At 37.5% G+C, this 15,962-nt stretch overlaps 1 protein-coding gene across 3 annotated transcripts in view; it reads right to left on the minus strand.

Moving 5' to 3' along the window:
- ASB7 (ankyrin repeat and SOCS box containing 7) overlaps positions 1-15,962 on the minus strand; it is a 53,359-nt gene that overhangs the window by 17,826 nt on the left and 19,571 nt on the right. For all 3 annotated transcript variants that reach the window (XM_004431891.3, XM_087428859.1, XM_087428858.1), the window contains exon 5: positions 3,829-4,434. In XM_004431891.3, coding sequence (XP_004431948.1) covers positions 3,829-4,434 — 606 coding nt within the window. The remainder of the gene's footprint in view (positions 1-3,828; positions 4,435-15,962) is intronic.

The raw sequence follows: 15,962 nt of genomic DNA on the forward strand, positions 1-15,962 counted from the left end.
TTTTAACAACGTGTTCTTGGGCTTGCCCTTCTCTTGTGCATAAATGTTCACTTTCTCTTTTGAATTGGGCAAACATTCCTACAATCTTCTGCTCTTTACCTTCGGCTAGAGAATTCTAGTTCATTCCCATATGCCAGAGCTGCCGTGATCCTCTTAGCTCTGTAAGGTTTGTGCATATGCTACATACAAGTTTTTCTACTTTAATTAACTGCCTGCATTTGCAGGAAGCTGAGAATGAGTGTCTCCTTAAATTTTGTGCCCTAGGCACCTCGCTCGCCTCACCCAAGTCTTGGCCCTGGTGCAAGGGGCAGTTTACCTCCTGACCCAGGGCCCTCTGCCCTCAATAGACCTCCATCAGAATGTCCACTGCTGTCTGTCCTCACTACCATTTCTACTCGTCATCGGTCACACCTTCACTGTTCCCTCTGTTGTCCCTTTTATTTTTCCCACTCTCTTTTTTTCTTTCAAGTAAAAGAACAAAAACTGGCTTCTCTAAGTAAGCAGAAAATATCTTTCCTTCTGCAAAGTGATCCTCCTCCTTCAGGTAGGATCTTTGGCTCTTCTTAGCTGTATTTACTGTCCCAGGGCACAAAGAAGCTGCTCCTTCACTTGACTGGCTTTCTGGAGGGGACCATGTTGAGTTGCAGCAATTCTAGCAGGCAGAAATTTCTGGAAGTTTGGCTGTGGGTAAACGGTAACAGCAGCTCTTCGTGGCTTCTGCCTCTACTCACGATCAACAAGGTACCAATAGATACTACCTTATAAGTAAGCCATTTGATCTGCTCTGTTTTTATACAGTGTGCATCAGTTTTTATGGCAATATTTTTAAAAAGCTTCAATAGCATCTAGATTCCAGGATTATGACTGTCTTGAGCTCTTCCAATTTAAATAAGCTGCTTCTAGTCAAAATGGTGCAATGAACAGTAAAATGGCCCTAAATAAAGACCACGAAGTGGCACTTCCCCTGTCCTTACCCCTCAGGAGTCTGAGTTCTCAGATTAGAAGCCAACGGCTCCGTGCCCGGAGCGCTGGCTCTCGGTGGTGTCAAAGGCCAGAAGGAGCTCACAGATTTGACTTAATGCTGCTCCCTAAACTACCCAACCTTCTTTCACTCTGGTTTTCAGGAGAGAGCACAGGAGAGAACTCCCAAGAGCATCAGCTACAGTTGGTCCTTCTAGCACATAATTATTCACTAGGAAAAGAAAAAGCTAGTAAATATGCACAGGTGAGACAGAAACACTTAATGTGCTTTTGGCAGGAAACACTACTAGAGAATCAAGAAGTAATAAACTATGTTGAGGCATCTGAAGGCAAAAGATAACTGCAGCCTTCAAAAGACAGACAGATGGTCTTTCGCTTCTGAAAAACATAGACGTTTGTTCAGCCACCATCCTTTACAGATGCAGTCCATCAGCCAGCCCACACTTACTGAGGACCTACCAGGTGTGCGACTCTGCTCTACACACAGTGGAGAACTCCAACACAAAGAGGCAGTCTCTGTCAATTTTTCTGTCTGCTCCTAATTTTAAAACTACATGAGCATCTTTTTTAACTCAACATTCTTGCTCTCCAGCAGTACTCTGGAACTCAGCAGCTCTGAGGGCTGGGGACAAAGAGGCAGCTTCTCCATTCCCCTGGCTGTGAGTCTCCATATAAAGACTATACAACAGTCAACAGAGTTGAAAATAGGAGGCGAGGGTAGAATAAGAACCTCAGGGATTCACTGTGTTGGTAGCAAACCAGCCCTTGCTGTTCATTCACCCTCATTTAATTAAATATTTTATTTTAAAGAACACATACAACACTTAAAATGTGCCAGGCACTGTTCTATGTGTGTTATAAATATTAACTCATTTAATCCTCATGACAAACCTATAAGATAGATATAATTATCCAAATTTTAAGATGAGGACACTGAGGCCAAGAGTGGGTGGGTAACCCGCCCAAGGTCACAGCTAATATGTGGTAGAGTTAGGACTGGAGCTTGGGCAGTCTAGCTCTAGTCTATGCCATTAACCACTGAGCAAAATATTTAACAAAAGGGGCTGGGGCATTTATGTCTGTAATATGCCTTCCTGAAGGCAGCCACACTAACTTAACCAAGAGTCTCTAGTGTAGAAGTTAAAGCAACAACAACAAAAAGATATTCAGAATTTATTAAGAATAAGATACACATTATAGGCTATATATACCATGAGAGAATCCTAACTTCAAGAGTAATCCTACCTTTCACAATACCAACACCCCTAACAGTCTACAAATGAAGACTGCTAGAAAATTTGCTGAGAGAACCAGCATTTGAAATTTCACTACAATCTTTTCCCAAAATGCAGCCCGGATCTGAAGAGTCAGAGTCAGCTGGTAAGGAACCAGCAGGCACCCAAAGATAGATCTTCTATCTTTGGGTATGTGTGTGTGCCTCAAAAGCTTTCTGCAAGGGACCACCTACCAGACAGCCCAAAACACCTCTCCCAAGGCAGCCACATCTGTGCTGTAGAACACAGGAGCCACCATGCACTTCTGGCCACTTAAACTTAAATTAATACAATTAAATACAACTAAAAGTTCAGTTCCTCAGTAGCAAGAGCCACATAACACATGCTCAACAGCCACCTGGGGCTAGTGGCTACCATACTGGATGCACAGAGAGACCACTTCCATCATCACAGAAAGTTCTGCTGGGCAGATGCATGAGACCCTGAGTGTGATTTCTTTTTATGCTTTAGCCTAAATACACTTAGTGGTAATAATTTCATCTTTTCTTTCTCATGAATACACAAAATTCAAATTACACTTCATTTCTTCATAACATTTCTACTCCCAAGTTCAGTTCCAAGGGAGAGACTAGATTATTTACCAGTAGGTCAAGTAAACTCCTTACCCCCCAGTACCTGGTTCCCAGAATGTATTTCTTCTTCCCTAATAATGACTGAAAGGTAAAAATCAGGTGAGGAAAAGGGAATTCATTAAAAAGTGCAGCAGACAGCAAAAGCAAACATTTTATTTATAGACTTGAGCTTCAAGTTGGATGTTAAGCTCTGAGAGACGTACTCAACTGGTCACAAGGAAGCCCGACAAGAGAGGGTGGCTCCATCCACACAAACTAACAACCCCATCAGAAAAACAATGCAAACACAGGCACCACTGCACAAGGCGGGTCAGACACTTCTAGGCTTTAAAAAGAAAGTGCCCACACAACAACAGGTCAGATAAAATGGAAGCCATGTGGGCCGGGGACAGTGGGACCAAATTTTCCACTGATAGCAAACCTTTTCTTACAATGTCTAGCATCCTTAACCTGCATTACTAGGATACCTACATAAATAAGACTGCTGTTCTATTTCATGTGGGTTGACATGGTAATGAAGCAGAAAAGCAACAAGAAAACATGAACAACAGCCTAGCAATAAAGCACAAATTCTAGGCACTTCCATAGCTATGTAATCTAAAACCCAAAATTCTCCTTCTAATCCCTCAATCTGAAGTCCATGAAAGTCCAGAAAGACTATGTTTATGACCAGTAACCACCGCCTTGTCCTAAGATAGATCTTCGTTAATTTTAAAAATTCTCTTCTCTCTGTCGTTTCCTCCATTTCTTCTCTCACCCTGCCTATCCACCCCTATTACTTTCAGTAACACAACTGAATTTTTACGAAGTCTTGTGAAATAGAGTTTTCTTCTTATTTCAGATGAATGAGGTATTACTTACCAATAGGGCTAATGGGAATCATTAACACCTGGTCATTTTAAGTTGTAAAAACACCTTAAGCTCCTCAGAAGATGCAAACTTTTTTTAAAGTGCAATAATAGTAATAATAAATTACATACTTGTGACTTCTTGTAAGAAATCCAAACACGGTCGACTACTTCCAGAAATACTTATTGAAACAGCCAATGGGGTCTGCCCTTCATAGTTCCTTGTGTTCGTGTCCGCTCCATAATTATATAACATCCGTGCGCAAAGCACATCATCCCTAAGGGCAGACAAATGTAAAGGAGTCTGTCCATCTTCTAAGCGACCCAAGTTTGTGTCTGCTCCTCTCTGAAGGAACATTCGGCAATAAGAGTGATTGCTTTTGATCACGGCGTATCGCAATAGGAAACCATTCTGAATGTCGATGTTGGCATTGTGGTCCAGGAGGATTTTCACACAGCTTGATCTCTCTCGGATAATGGCAAGCTGAAGTGGCGTCGTACCTTTATCACTCAGTGGGTCGACCTCAGCCTTGAACTCCAGTAGGAGTCGGACAAATGAGTCCCTACCGTAGTGAGCAGCCACATGGAGGGGAGTCCAGCCATCATTGCTTTTCGCGTTAATAATGTCACTCCTGTATTCAGATTCTAACATCAAGCGTGCGATCCGGGCCCGACCATGCATGGCCGCGTAATGAAGAGCAGTGAAGCCTCCGATTAAGTCTTTAACCGTGGGATCAGCTAGAGTTAAAATCAAAATGAAAACATTAGCAGACTCTAAGACACAACAACAAACTCTACCATGGCACAGTACATTTTAGCCAATTCTACAAAATGTGAAATAATTAAACATTATAATGAACATCAAGTACTTCTTTCCTCAGTTTAATTGAAGTATAGTTTTAATGGAAAATAAATTTTAGGAGAAAGTTATCAAACCTGGGTTAACAGAATGAGAATGACTTACAAAGTGTTTAAAAGATGTATACAAAACACAGAGGTCAGATCACCACATTCCCCCTCTTTCTAATTTAACCAACTGCTTTTGGCTACTCAACTCCTTCATCTCTGTATTGTTTCATGTCTCTCCTCTGTTTTAACTTTTTGTTTTATTTTCTCTTGTGCTTCTTCTTGGTCTTAAAGAGAAGCATGTGTAGCAACATCTGCTGTTCTAAATTACGGATGTACTGTGGTCTGGCAGACTGTGTTGTTTTAGGATGTATTTGGTAGGAAAAAAAAAGTTTTCCTGTGGTCTGTAAAAATTCCAAAGCATGTAAGATATATGTTAAGTGATCTGGATAAATCATGTTTTCATAAGATAAAAGTCTATTCTGAATTCTTAGTTTTACAAGAACTTTGGAGTTTGTAAGAATTAAACAGCACAATTTTTTTGCATGAAAAATTAGGAGAAACCTCAGCACTGTATAAATATTATTTTCTAAAACAGTTCCAAAACCCTCTCCTAAAGTGACTGATTTCTGGCAAGAGAAAAAAAAAAAAGAAAGAAACTACAATGATTTATCTCCTATGCGACTCAAGTCACAAACTTCTGTCACCCGCCCAGATCTTTCTAAAGTCGAGGGTCAGTTCTGTGTAGCTCTCATCCCACTGGCCTTCCTGGGCAGTGGGCAGAACAGGGGCAAGAACTGCTCCCCCATACTATACAGATCACTTCCTACAATTCCATGTGAACACAAATCAGTCAGACCTGATTGCCTAAGATTAAAATGCTTTCTTCTTATAAAAGTCACCCTTAATTTTTGGTTTGTTCATAAAAGAGAAAAATTCACAAGTATTTTTCAAGCAAACAAAAAAATCTCCAAAGCTATATGATTAAACATTTGTGTATTGTTTAGTAAAATGTTATTTAGTTCTAAAACATTATGACAGCTAGATTATTTAAAAAAATTTATGAGGTAAAAAATTACATGTAAAATAATAATACTATGGAGAACGAAAAATTCAGTTAAGAAGTAGTTGCTAAGAAAACCTAGAAAAAATAACATGTTTTAGGTAAGCTATATCAAATGGATTTATAAAATCACTTAATATAAACTGACAGTACACAATAGTAATATGACTTTTACCCTATTAAATAAACAAGGGTATCATATCTGCCTTGGTCTTCACTAAAAGGAAAATATACAGTACCTATTTACTATATGACTTAAAAAAATGAAGGCAAGAACATTTTAACAAAGCATTTTGCTGCCATCTACTGGTAAAGCATGAACATAAGCTACTAATGTTTCTATTTTAGAGGAGCTGAGCCCTGGAGTCTGTTTCGGGTACCTCACTTACCTAACGTGGACTAAGCGCAGACAGGCGAGAAATCTAAAAGAACTCCTTCTATTCAAATCAAACAGTAAATCTTGCCAAGACATCCATTTCCAATCTATACCTGACCAATCAACTGCTTCCAGACATTCTCTCTGAATCTGCCAGTGAAATTTAAGAATACCTTCTTTCACATCTCCCACCTTTCATACACCAGGGGTGCCTTTAAACGTGCTAGCCAACATTCTTATGTGCATCCTATACTTGCTCTATTTGACAGTAAAATTAAAATTACATTACATGAAATTGCACTTGCATCTTTGGTTTTCCACTTTAGGTCTTTTTCAGGTTCTGCTTAGGTTTTGGTGCTAGTCTGAGCTAGGAAAAACAAAGATTAACAAGTATAGCAATGATCTTCTTAGTCTCAGTAAAAACCATTAAAATACATTAGCTGAGCACATGCTGGAAACACAGCATAGAATAAAGAGCTTTAGGGTAACAATGCATAAAATCCTTAGAGTTACTATCCTCGAGAAATTAACAAATGGGAGATCTAAAACAAATGAAGATGCAAATAAAAATTAATTTAATGACTATTAGTAGCCAATGCAATAAGATAAGAAAAATATCTCATTTGTAATAGCAACAGAAACTATAAAAAACCTAGATATAAATTCAGTAGATGTGCAAAGCACATGCAAAGAAAATTTTGAACCGAACTCACTTCATCTACGTCTCCTCAAATGTCCCTTCATCAGAAAAGCTTTCCCACACTAAGATGACAGCCCCATCAACCTCCCACTTTGTCCCCAGAGCAAGATTTCTTTTTTCCAGGTGCAACCTATTTTAAACAAGTTGTAGCACAGTCTCAAGAAATCCATTTAACTCTATTGAAAAATTTGAAAGTACATATAAATAAAAGCAAATAAACATTCCCTAACAATATGGTTTCCTTTTTTCTAACAGCTTTACTGAGGAACAATAAAATTCACCCATTTTAACAGGTTGATTAACTTTGACAAATTATATAGTCATGTAAGCATCACCACAATCAAAACATTTCCATCATCTCAAAAAGTTCCTTCCTGTCTCTTTACAGTCAATTCCTTGCCCAGACTCTGGGCCTCAGGCAACCACTGAAGTTTTGCCTTTCTAGAATTTCATACAAATGGAATCATATAGCATGTAGACTTTTGTGTTTGGCTTATTCCACTTAGCATGATGTTTTTGAAATTCATCCATGTTGTCGTTGTATCGAAAGGTCATTCTTTTGTACCACTGAATAGTATTCCATAATATGGATATACAATTATTTATCTATTTACCAGCAGATGGCCAACTGGGTTATTTCCAGTTTGAAGCTATTATGAATAAGGCTACTGTGAACATTCATATACAAGTCTATATGTGGATATATGGTTTCATTTCACTTGGGTAAATACCTAGGAAAGAATTGCTGGGTCACACGTTAAATGTACATTTAACTTCCTAAGAAACTGCCAAACTATTTTTCCAAGTAGCTATACAATACTACACTTCCACCAGCAATATATGAGAGTCTCATTGTTCTACATCTTCACTAATGCTTGGCATCATTAGTAATTTTAACTTTACCTATTCTAGAGGGTGTAAAGTAGTAACTTATTGGGGTTTTAATTTACATTTCCCTGATGACTAGTGATATTGGGCTTATTCATACACTTTCTTTTGTGAAGTGTCTGCTGAAATGATTTACCCATTTTTATTGGGTTGTTTTCCTCATTATTGAGTTTACAACTCAACTATGTATATAGGATACAAGCCCTTTGTCAAATATGTTTCATAAACATCTTCTCCTAGTCTGAGCTTGCCTTTTCATTTTCTATACTGTCTTTTGAAGAGGAAATGTTTTTAATTTTGATGAAGTCAACTGTCATTTTTTTCTATGTTTTGTGATTTTTGTGTCCTGTTTAAGAAATCTTTGCCCAACACAATGTCACACAGATTTCCTATGTTTTCTTCTGGAAGTTTTATACCTTTAACGCTTATGTTTAGGGCAATGATCCATTGCTAGTTGATTTTTGTGTACAGAGTGAGGTCAAATCAAGGCTCATTATTTTCCATATAGATATGCAATCGTTCTAGCACAATTTGTTGAAAAGATTATCTTTTCTCCAATGATTTATCCTGGTGTCTTTGTCAAAAACTAATTTACCATTCAAGTGTGGGTCTATTTCTGAACTCTATTCTGTTCCATTGATCTAAAAGTCTATCCATGCACCAAGACCAGATTGTCTTGATTACTGTAGCTTTATAGTTAACTTTGGATAGCAGGTCGTGTACATCTTCAACCTTCTTTAATAAAAACTGTTTTGGCCAATAAATTTTAGAATCAACTTGTCAATTTCTTCAAAGAAGCCCGCTGGAATTTTGACTACAACTCTACTGACTCTAAAAATGAAATCTCCCCAAAATGATCTAAATAACACCGATTCTTCGAAGCCATGAACATGGAATATCTATTTATTTAGGTCTTCTTTAATTTTCCTTGGAAATGTTTTATAATTTTCAGTGTACAAGTCTTACACATCTTTCATTAAAGTTATTACTAAATATTATAAGTTTTGGTGCTCTCATAATGAATTGTTTTTAAATTTCATTTTCCAAATGTTAATTGCTGGTATAGAAAAATAAAATTGATTTTTGTACATTGATCTGTGTATTCTGTAATCTAGCTAAATTCACTTTTTCTAGTACATTTTTGTAGATTTCTTACAATTTTCTACCTACACAATTATGTTCTCTGCAAATAAAGACAGTTTTACTTCTTCCTTTCCAATCCATAGGACTCTTCTTTGTTGTTCTTCCCTTATTCCAATAGCTAGAACCTACAGCAGAATATTGAATAAAAGTGGTAAAAGCATATACCCTTGCCTTGTTCCTATCTTAGAGGGAAAGCATTCAGCAGTTCACCATTTACTGTGATGTTAGTGGCAGTTTTTCAGAGATGCCTTTCCTTAGGTTTTGGAAGTTACCTTCTGCTTCTAGTTTGCTGAGTCGTCACGGTAAATCCTTATTTTCTATTGTCATGTGCATTATCAAATGTATTATTAAAATAATCATTTGGTATTTACTTTTGTTCTACTAATATGGTAAATTACTCACCATATTGATTTTCAGATGTTAAACAAATCTTGCATTCCTGGGATAAATGCTACTTGGCCATGATGTTATATTGTTTTTTATATACTGATGGGTTGGATTTGCTAGTATTTTGTTAAGGATTTTTCTATCTATTGTCATGGACAATGGTCTGTAGTTTTCATTTCTCGCAATGTCTTTATCTGGTTTTGTATCAGGGCACTACAAGCCTCACACAGTAAGTTTGGAAGTGTTCCCTCCTCTACCTTCTCCAAGACTTTGGGTAGTGTTGCTGTTGTTTATTTCTTTAATATCTGAAATAATTCAACAAAGAAGCCAGCTGGGCCTAAAGTTTTATTACTGGAAAGTTTTAATAATGAACTAAATTTCTCGGACAGATATAGGGCTAATAAACTGTTCTATTTTTTTCTTGGGTCAGCTTTGGCAATCTGTGTCTTTCAAGGAATCTATCCATTTCTTCTAAATGGCATAAACGTGTTCATTATATTCTTTATTATCATCTTAATGTCTGTAGGATCTGTAGTGGAAACATTTTTTCCATATTTGATATTAGTTTTGTGGGGTTTTTTTTCCATTTTCCTCATCAGTCTAGCTAGAGATTTATGAATTTTATCGATCTTTTCAAAAACCAGATTTTGGTTTTTGGTTTCATTAGCCCATTTCCAATTCCACTGATTTCTTTTCTTATTATTTCATCCCTATTTTGAGTTTAACTCTAGCAGTATACAAAAACTGTTTCAACATACAGCCTCCTTTCCTCTCCCTTCTTTTGCGCTGCTACCGTCATATATATTACATTTTTATGTTAAAAACCCAACAACAGTTTTATAATTATTGTTTTATGTTGTCTTTTAAGAGATGAAAAGGGGGGAAAATATATTTAACTGTCTATTGCAGAATGGTTCTAAGCAGGCCCCTCCCATAATCCCTGCCTCTTGATGTTCATGTCTTTGCATAATCCACCCCCCTTGAGTTTAAGTGGGACCTCTGACTTACTTCTAACTAACAGAACCTGGCAAAACTGATGGAATGTCCCTACTGTGATTATGTTATGCTATATGAGATTCCGTCTTGCTAGCAGAGTCACTATAGACACTCTCCTTGCTGCCTTGATGAAGTAAGCAGCTAGGATGCAAAAGCCCCCAGGACAAGAATCCACAGGCAACCTCCAGTCAACAGCCAGCAAACAGCTGAGCCCCTCAGTCCTAGAAGCACAAGGAAATTAATCTGCCGACAACTTAAGTGAGCCTCGAAGTGAATTCTTCCCCAGTCAAGCCTGAGAAGAGTCTGGTCAACATCTTAAAACTGTGAGGTAATAGATGTGTGTTGTATTAAGCCATATGTTTGTCTAATCTGTTACACAGCAACAGAAAACAAATACAATGTTTTTTATATTTACCTGCATAATGACCTTTACCAGTGATCTTTATTTTTTGTGTGAATTTTAATTACATGTGGTCTTTCAGCCTGAAGGACTTCTTTTAGTACTTCTCATAAGGCAGGTCTCAGAGCAACAAATTTTCTTCATTTATCTGGGAACGTCTTTATTTTGCCATCACTTTTGAAGGACAATTTAGCTGGACATGAAATTCTTGGTTGAGAGCAGTTTGTTTTTAGCAATTAGAATTATGTCATTCCACTGCCGTCTGTCCACTGTTGTTTCTTATGAGAAATCAGCTGTTAATCTTATTGAGGATCCTTTGTATATAATGAGTCAATTCTCTAGGTGGTTTCAAAATTTTCTTTGTTTTTGGCTTTCCACATTTTGACTATAATGTGTCTACATGAGTTTGTTCAGATGTGTAGCTTAATCATTTTCATCAAATGTAGGAAATTTTGGGCCATTATTTCTTCAAATATTTTTTCTGTCCTTTTTTCTCTCTCTCTTCTCTTTTCTGGCACTCCCATTATGCCTCATGCATATATTGGTATGCTTGGTAGTGTCCCACTGGTCTACAGGGCTCTGTTCATTTTTTTTTTTTAATTCTTTTTTCTATATGTTACTCAGACTGAATAATATCTACTGATCAGTTCTCTTTTTTTTTTTTTTTGAGGAAGATTAGCCCTGAGCTAACATCTGTTGCCAATCCTCCTCTTTTTTGCTGAGGAAGATTGGCCCTGGGCTAACATCTGTGCCCATCTTCCTCTACTTTATATGTGGGACGCCTGCCACAGCACAGCTTTAATAAGTGGTGCAGAGGTCCGCGCCCAGGATCCGAACCCATGAACCCCAGGCTGCCGAAGTGGAGCACGCGAACTTAACCACTATACCACCGGGCTGGCCTCTACTGATCAGTTTTTAAGGTTACTGATTCCTTCTGCCAGCTCAAATCTGCTGTTAACTTCTGTAGTGAATTCTTCATTTTAGTTATTGTACTTTTCATGTCTAGAATTTCTATTTGGGGATATATATACACATAAATTCTATCTCCTTATTGATAGTTTCTATTTGATGAGTCACTGTCATTGTATTTTCCTTTAATTCTTTGACAATGGTTTCCTTAGTTTTTTGAACACATTTATAATAGCTGCTCTAAAATATTCTTAACTAAGAGTACTATCTGGGCCCCCTCAGAGATACTTTCTATTGGCTGGTTTTATTTCCTGTATATGAGCTACAAGTTCCTTCTTCTTTGCATGTCTCATAATTTTAGACTACATCGTAGCAACCCTGGATTCTGATCCTTGCCCCTTCCAGGTAGGTTGCTATTGCTGTTTATTTTAGTGAATTGCCTAGACTAATTCTATATAGTTTGTCTTCCCAAGAGTATGTAGCCACTTATGTCTCTACTCTATTGTTGTTTTTGTTGTTGTTATTAACATTGAAGCTGCTCCTAGGAATAACTTATGGTTGGCAAAAATAACTTATGTTTGGCCAATGACTGGTCAGAGGTTGGGCATAAGCATCCTCAGCCTGTAAAGCTTCTGCCCTTTGCCAAGAAGATATGTGTAGAGGTTGGGACATACATTCAATAATCAGGTAATTTGTAAGTGTGCCCCAGCTCTTCTTTTCTGGCCCCACGCTCAGCTACGAAGGAGCAGACAACTGAGGTCCTCTCTTAAGCATGCATGCAGCCTTCCAGATCCCAAGGAATATGTAGAAGCTTATCAAAGCCCACATAGCTGTCTCACTCAGCAGGTCTCCTATTAAACGTGAGGCTACTCTGTTGCTTGCCCCAACCAGTATCCTGGCCTCAGGCAGCTGTTTTCTTGACATTTCCAGATTGTGTGAAACCTAGATCCAGCCCATGGTTATTTTCAACAATGCTCCAGGCATGGGGCATTTCCACTGAGCTCCAAAATCAAGTCAGCCCCCTCTGGCAAGGAGGCTCCAAGCCCTCATGATAATGTGCCACAAAGACTGTGGGAGGGCTGAGAGGGTAGATGGGAGCACCATTTTGGTTTCAATTTCTTCTCCTTTTTCAAGTTTCTTAAAGTAAAAACTTAAATAATTGATTTAAGATTGTTCTTTTCTACTATAAGCATTTAAAGCTATAAATTTCTCTTTAAGCACTGCTCTAGTACTTCCCACAAGTTTTAATATACTGTATTTTCATTATCATTCAGTTCAAAATATTGTTTAACTTCCAAATAACCGAAGCTTTCCTAGATATTTCATTACTGTTGATTTTTAATAAAATTCCATTGCAGTCAGAGAACATACTCCTACGATTTCAGTCTTTTTAAATTTACTGAGACTTTATTGCCAGCATATGATTTATCTTGATGTCTGTATCATGTACATAAAAAAGAATGTATATTCTGAAGGTGTTTGGTACGATTTTCAAAAATAACAATTAGGTCAATGTGGTTAATAATGTTTTCCAGATTTTCTCTAGTTATTGATTTGTTTTATCTAGTTGTTCTATCAATTGCTGAGAGGTGATAAAATCTCCAACTACAAGTGTGAAACTGTCCATTTCTCCCTTTGTCATTTTTTTGTCTCATATATTTTAAAGCTCTTACTAGGTGTGTGCACATTTTATGATTGTTATTCCTCTTAATGAACTGTCCCATTTGTCATTGCGAAATGTCTCTCTTTAGTTCTAGTAATAGCTTATGTTACTTATGTTCTAGTAATAGCATATCAATTTTATATGATATTAATATAGCCACTCCAGCCTTCACATGGTCACCATTTGCATGGTATATCTTTATCTATTAATTTACTTTCAACCTGTCTGTACCTTTAATGTATATCACTTGTAGGCAGCATATAATTGAGTTGTCTACTTATCCTTTCTGACAATTTCTAGCTTTTAACTGGAGTGTTTAATCCATTAATGTTTAATGTAATTATTGGTATAGTTTAGATTTACCATTTTATTATTTATTTTCCATTTGTCTCCTCTATTGTTCCTTTTCTTCCCTTTACTGCTTTTTTTGTTGCTGTTCTATTAGAACGTTTTTTAGCATTCCATATTAATTTCTCTATTGACTTATTAGCTGTACTTCTTTGCATTACTTTTTTTTTACTGGTCACTCTAAGGGTTGGAATACACACACTAACCTGGTCAAAAACATAACCAGGATTTGTACAGAGGTACTATTGTGTGCATCCCATTTGTGTTTAGAAGCTCAAATACTTTTGGACATTACAAAACCCTAAAAGCCAGAAAGTCAGAGCTTCGCAAAAAGTACTGTACCCTAGCTCATTCTACACGTGATCACTCTTTTTAAAAGTTTTGGGGGGCCGGCCCGGTGGCTGAGCGGTTAAGTGCGCGTGCTCCGCTACTGGCAGCCCGGGTTCGGATCCCAGGCGCGCACCGACACACCGCTTCTCCAGCCATGCTGAGGCCGCGTCCCACATACAGCAACTAGAAGGATGTGCAACTATGGCATACAACTATCTACTGGGGCTTTGGGGAAGGAAAAAAAAAAAAGGAGGAGGATTGGCAATAGATGTTAGCTCAGAGCCAGTCTTCCTCAGCAAAAAGAGGAGGATTAGCACGGATGTTAGCTCAGGGCTGATCTCCCTCAAAAAAAAAAAAAAAAAAAAAGTTTTGGAAAGTGCCGAAAGCAATTAGCTAAGTGACATAGGCACAGGCACCACATGGAGGTCTATAAAACACTTATGCAGTGTGTTGTAAGTATTAACACAGGAATGAAAAGCAACAGTGAGGGAGGAAAAAAAAATCCAGACAAACACCTAAAACTTGGCTAATAATTCACCACAGAATAAAGAGTTGGGAAGTCAGATGGTATAATGTTTCCAAACAGGATTTCCCCTAGAAATACTTTTTCATTAATGAAAAATTAAAAATTTAGAAAAGAAGCAAGGCAAAAAACAGCACTTCCTAATAACTACTGTCAACACTGATGACGGACTTTCAGCTTTTCCTCTATACATTTTCTTAAACTACACATAATTGTAATTATAGTCTAGTTATTTAACTTTTTCTCTATATTTGGGTCCCGAGAATGCCTCCATTTTTATATGTTTATATAACGAGAGGTGAAATTTTCATACAGAAAAAAATTCCTGCATTTAAGACTGCTTCCTTTGGATAAATTAATAGAACTAGATTTATTGGGCAAGAAGATCTTCCATTTCTAAGGGTCTAATACATACTACTTACTAAACTGCTTCCACAAGTGCTTTCATAAATTCCTACCATCGATGTCCCTGTTTCATCACATTTGGGATTACCATTTGCAAAATCTTTCATTTTAGAAAAGCTAAAAATAATTTCTCACCATTCTTCTCTGGATTTCTTTGATTACTCCCTTATCTCTCAGTTATTTTTCCTGTGTTTCACCAAGAGGATTTTATCTACTGTATCAAGAGGACACCTGAGATGCTTTGCTCAAGTTCCTCTAGGGATTTGCTTTATAGACTTAACCTCTAGAGCTTCAGCTGACTGCATTTCAGGTCAGTTTGCATAAACAGTGAATCCAAAGATAAACATGCACTAAGACATGGTCTCTTCATGTTACTTTCCTGAAATGTCCAACATGGTGACCAAATCAAAATAATAATGAGTTTCTTATAATTCCCACTCTGGTAATAGAGACTCTGCCCCATAACTCCAAGAGCATACTAACCTGGTCAGATATATTACTAACACTTGTACAGAGAAGTACAATTATATCAATCCCATTTGTGTTTAGAAAATCTTATATCTTTGGACATTAAAAAACCATAAGTGTTCATCGTTTTGAAGCAGGATGTTTGAAAGTAATGCAGCAAAATATCATTTATCAGCACAGGCCAATGTTTCATATCTGTGATGTCCAACATGGTAGCCGCTAGACACATGTGGCTATTGAGCACTTGAAACATGGCTAGTGTGACTGTAAACTGAATTAATTTAATTGAAATGTAAGTGACCACATGTGCTATAGACAACACATATTTAGATTAAACTAGAAAGACAGGCTCACTGTTTTCCCTTTTGGAATACAGTTATCCAACTCAAACTTGCCTATTTTCTCAGTGAAACTGGATTTCTCCCATAGCAGCAGCAAGTATGGCCTCACACAGCTGTTCCCCAACCAGGCTTCCCCCTGTGGTGACATCACTGTCACCAAAGCACAGTCACAGGCAGCCTCTTAGCTCTGAGTTTTATTAGCTCTGTGTGATCACCTTTTGGTGGTTTTACAGTGCAAGTGTATAGATTTAACAGTGGTAAGATACAATCCTTTAATATACTTGAGATAACGAATTTTTACTTGGGTGAGTGGCTTGTATTAAACGTCTATGGCCCAGTGTTTAAAAACTGCGTTTGGCTGACTTTCCCAGGCTCATTCAATAAATGGCAACTCTTTTCTTCCTGTTCCTCAGGCCCCAAACCTTAGTTATTCTTGATTTCTTTCACCCTCACTTCACATCCAATCTATCAGCAAACCCT

The sequence above is a fragment of the Ceratotherium simum genome, chromosome 3 (assembly GCF_057802395.1).
Source record: "Ceratotherium simum simum isolate JZ-2026a chromosome 3, ASM5780239v1, whole genome shotgun sequence".
Taxonomy (NCBI): Eukaryota; Metazoa; Chordata; class Mammalia; order Perissodactyla; family Rhinocerotidae; genus Ceratotherium; species Ceratotherium simum.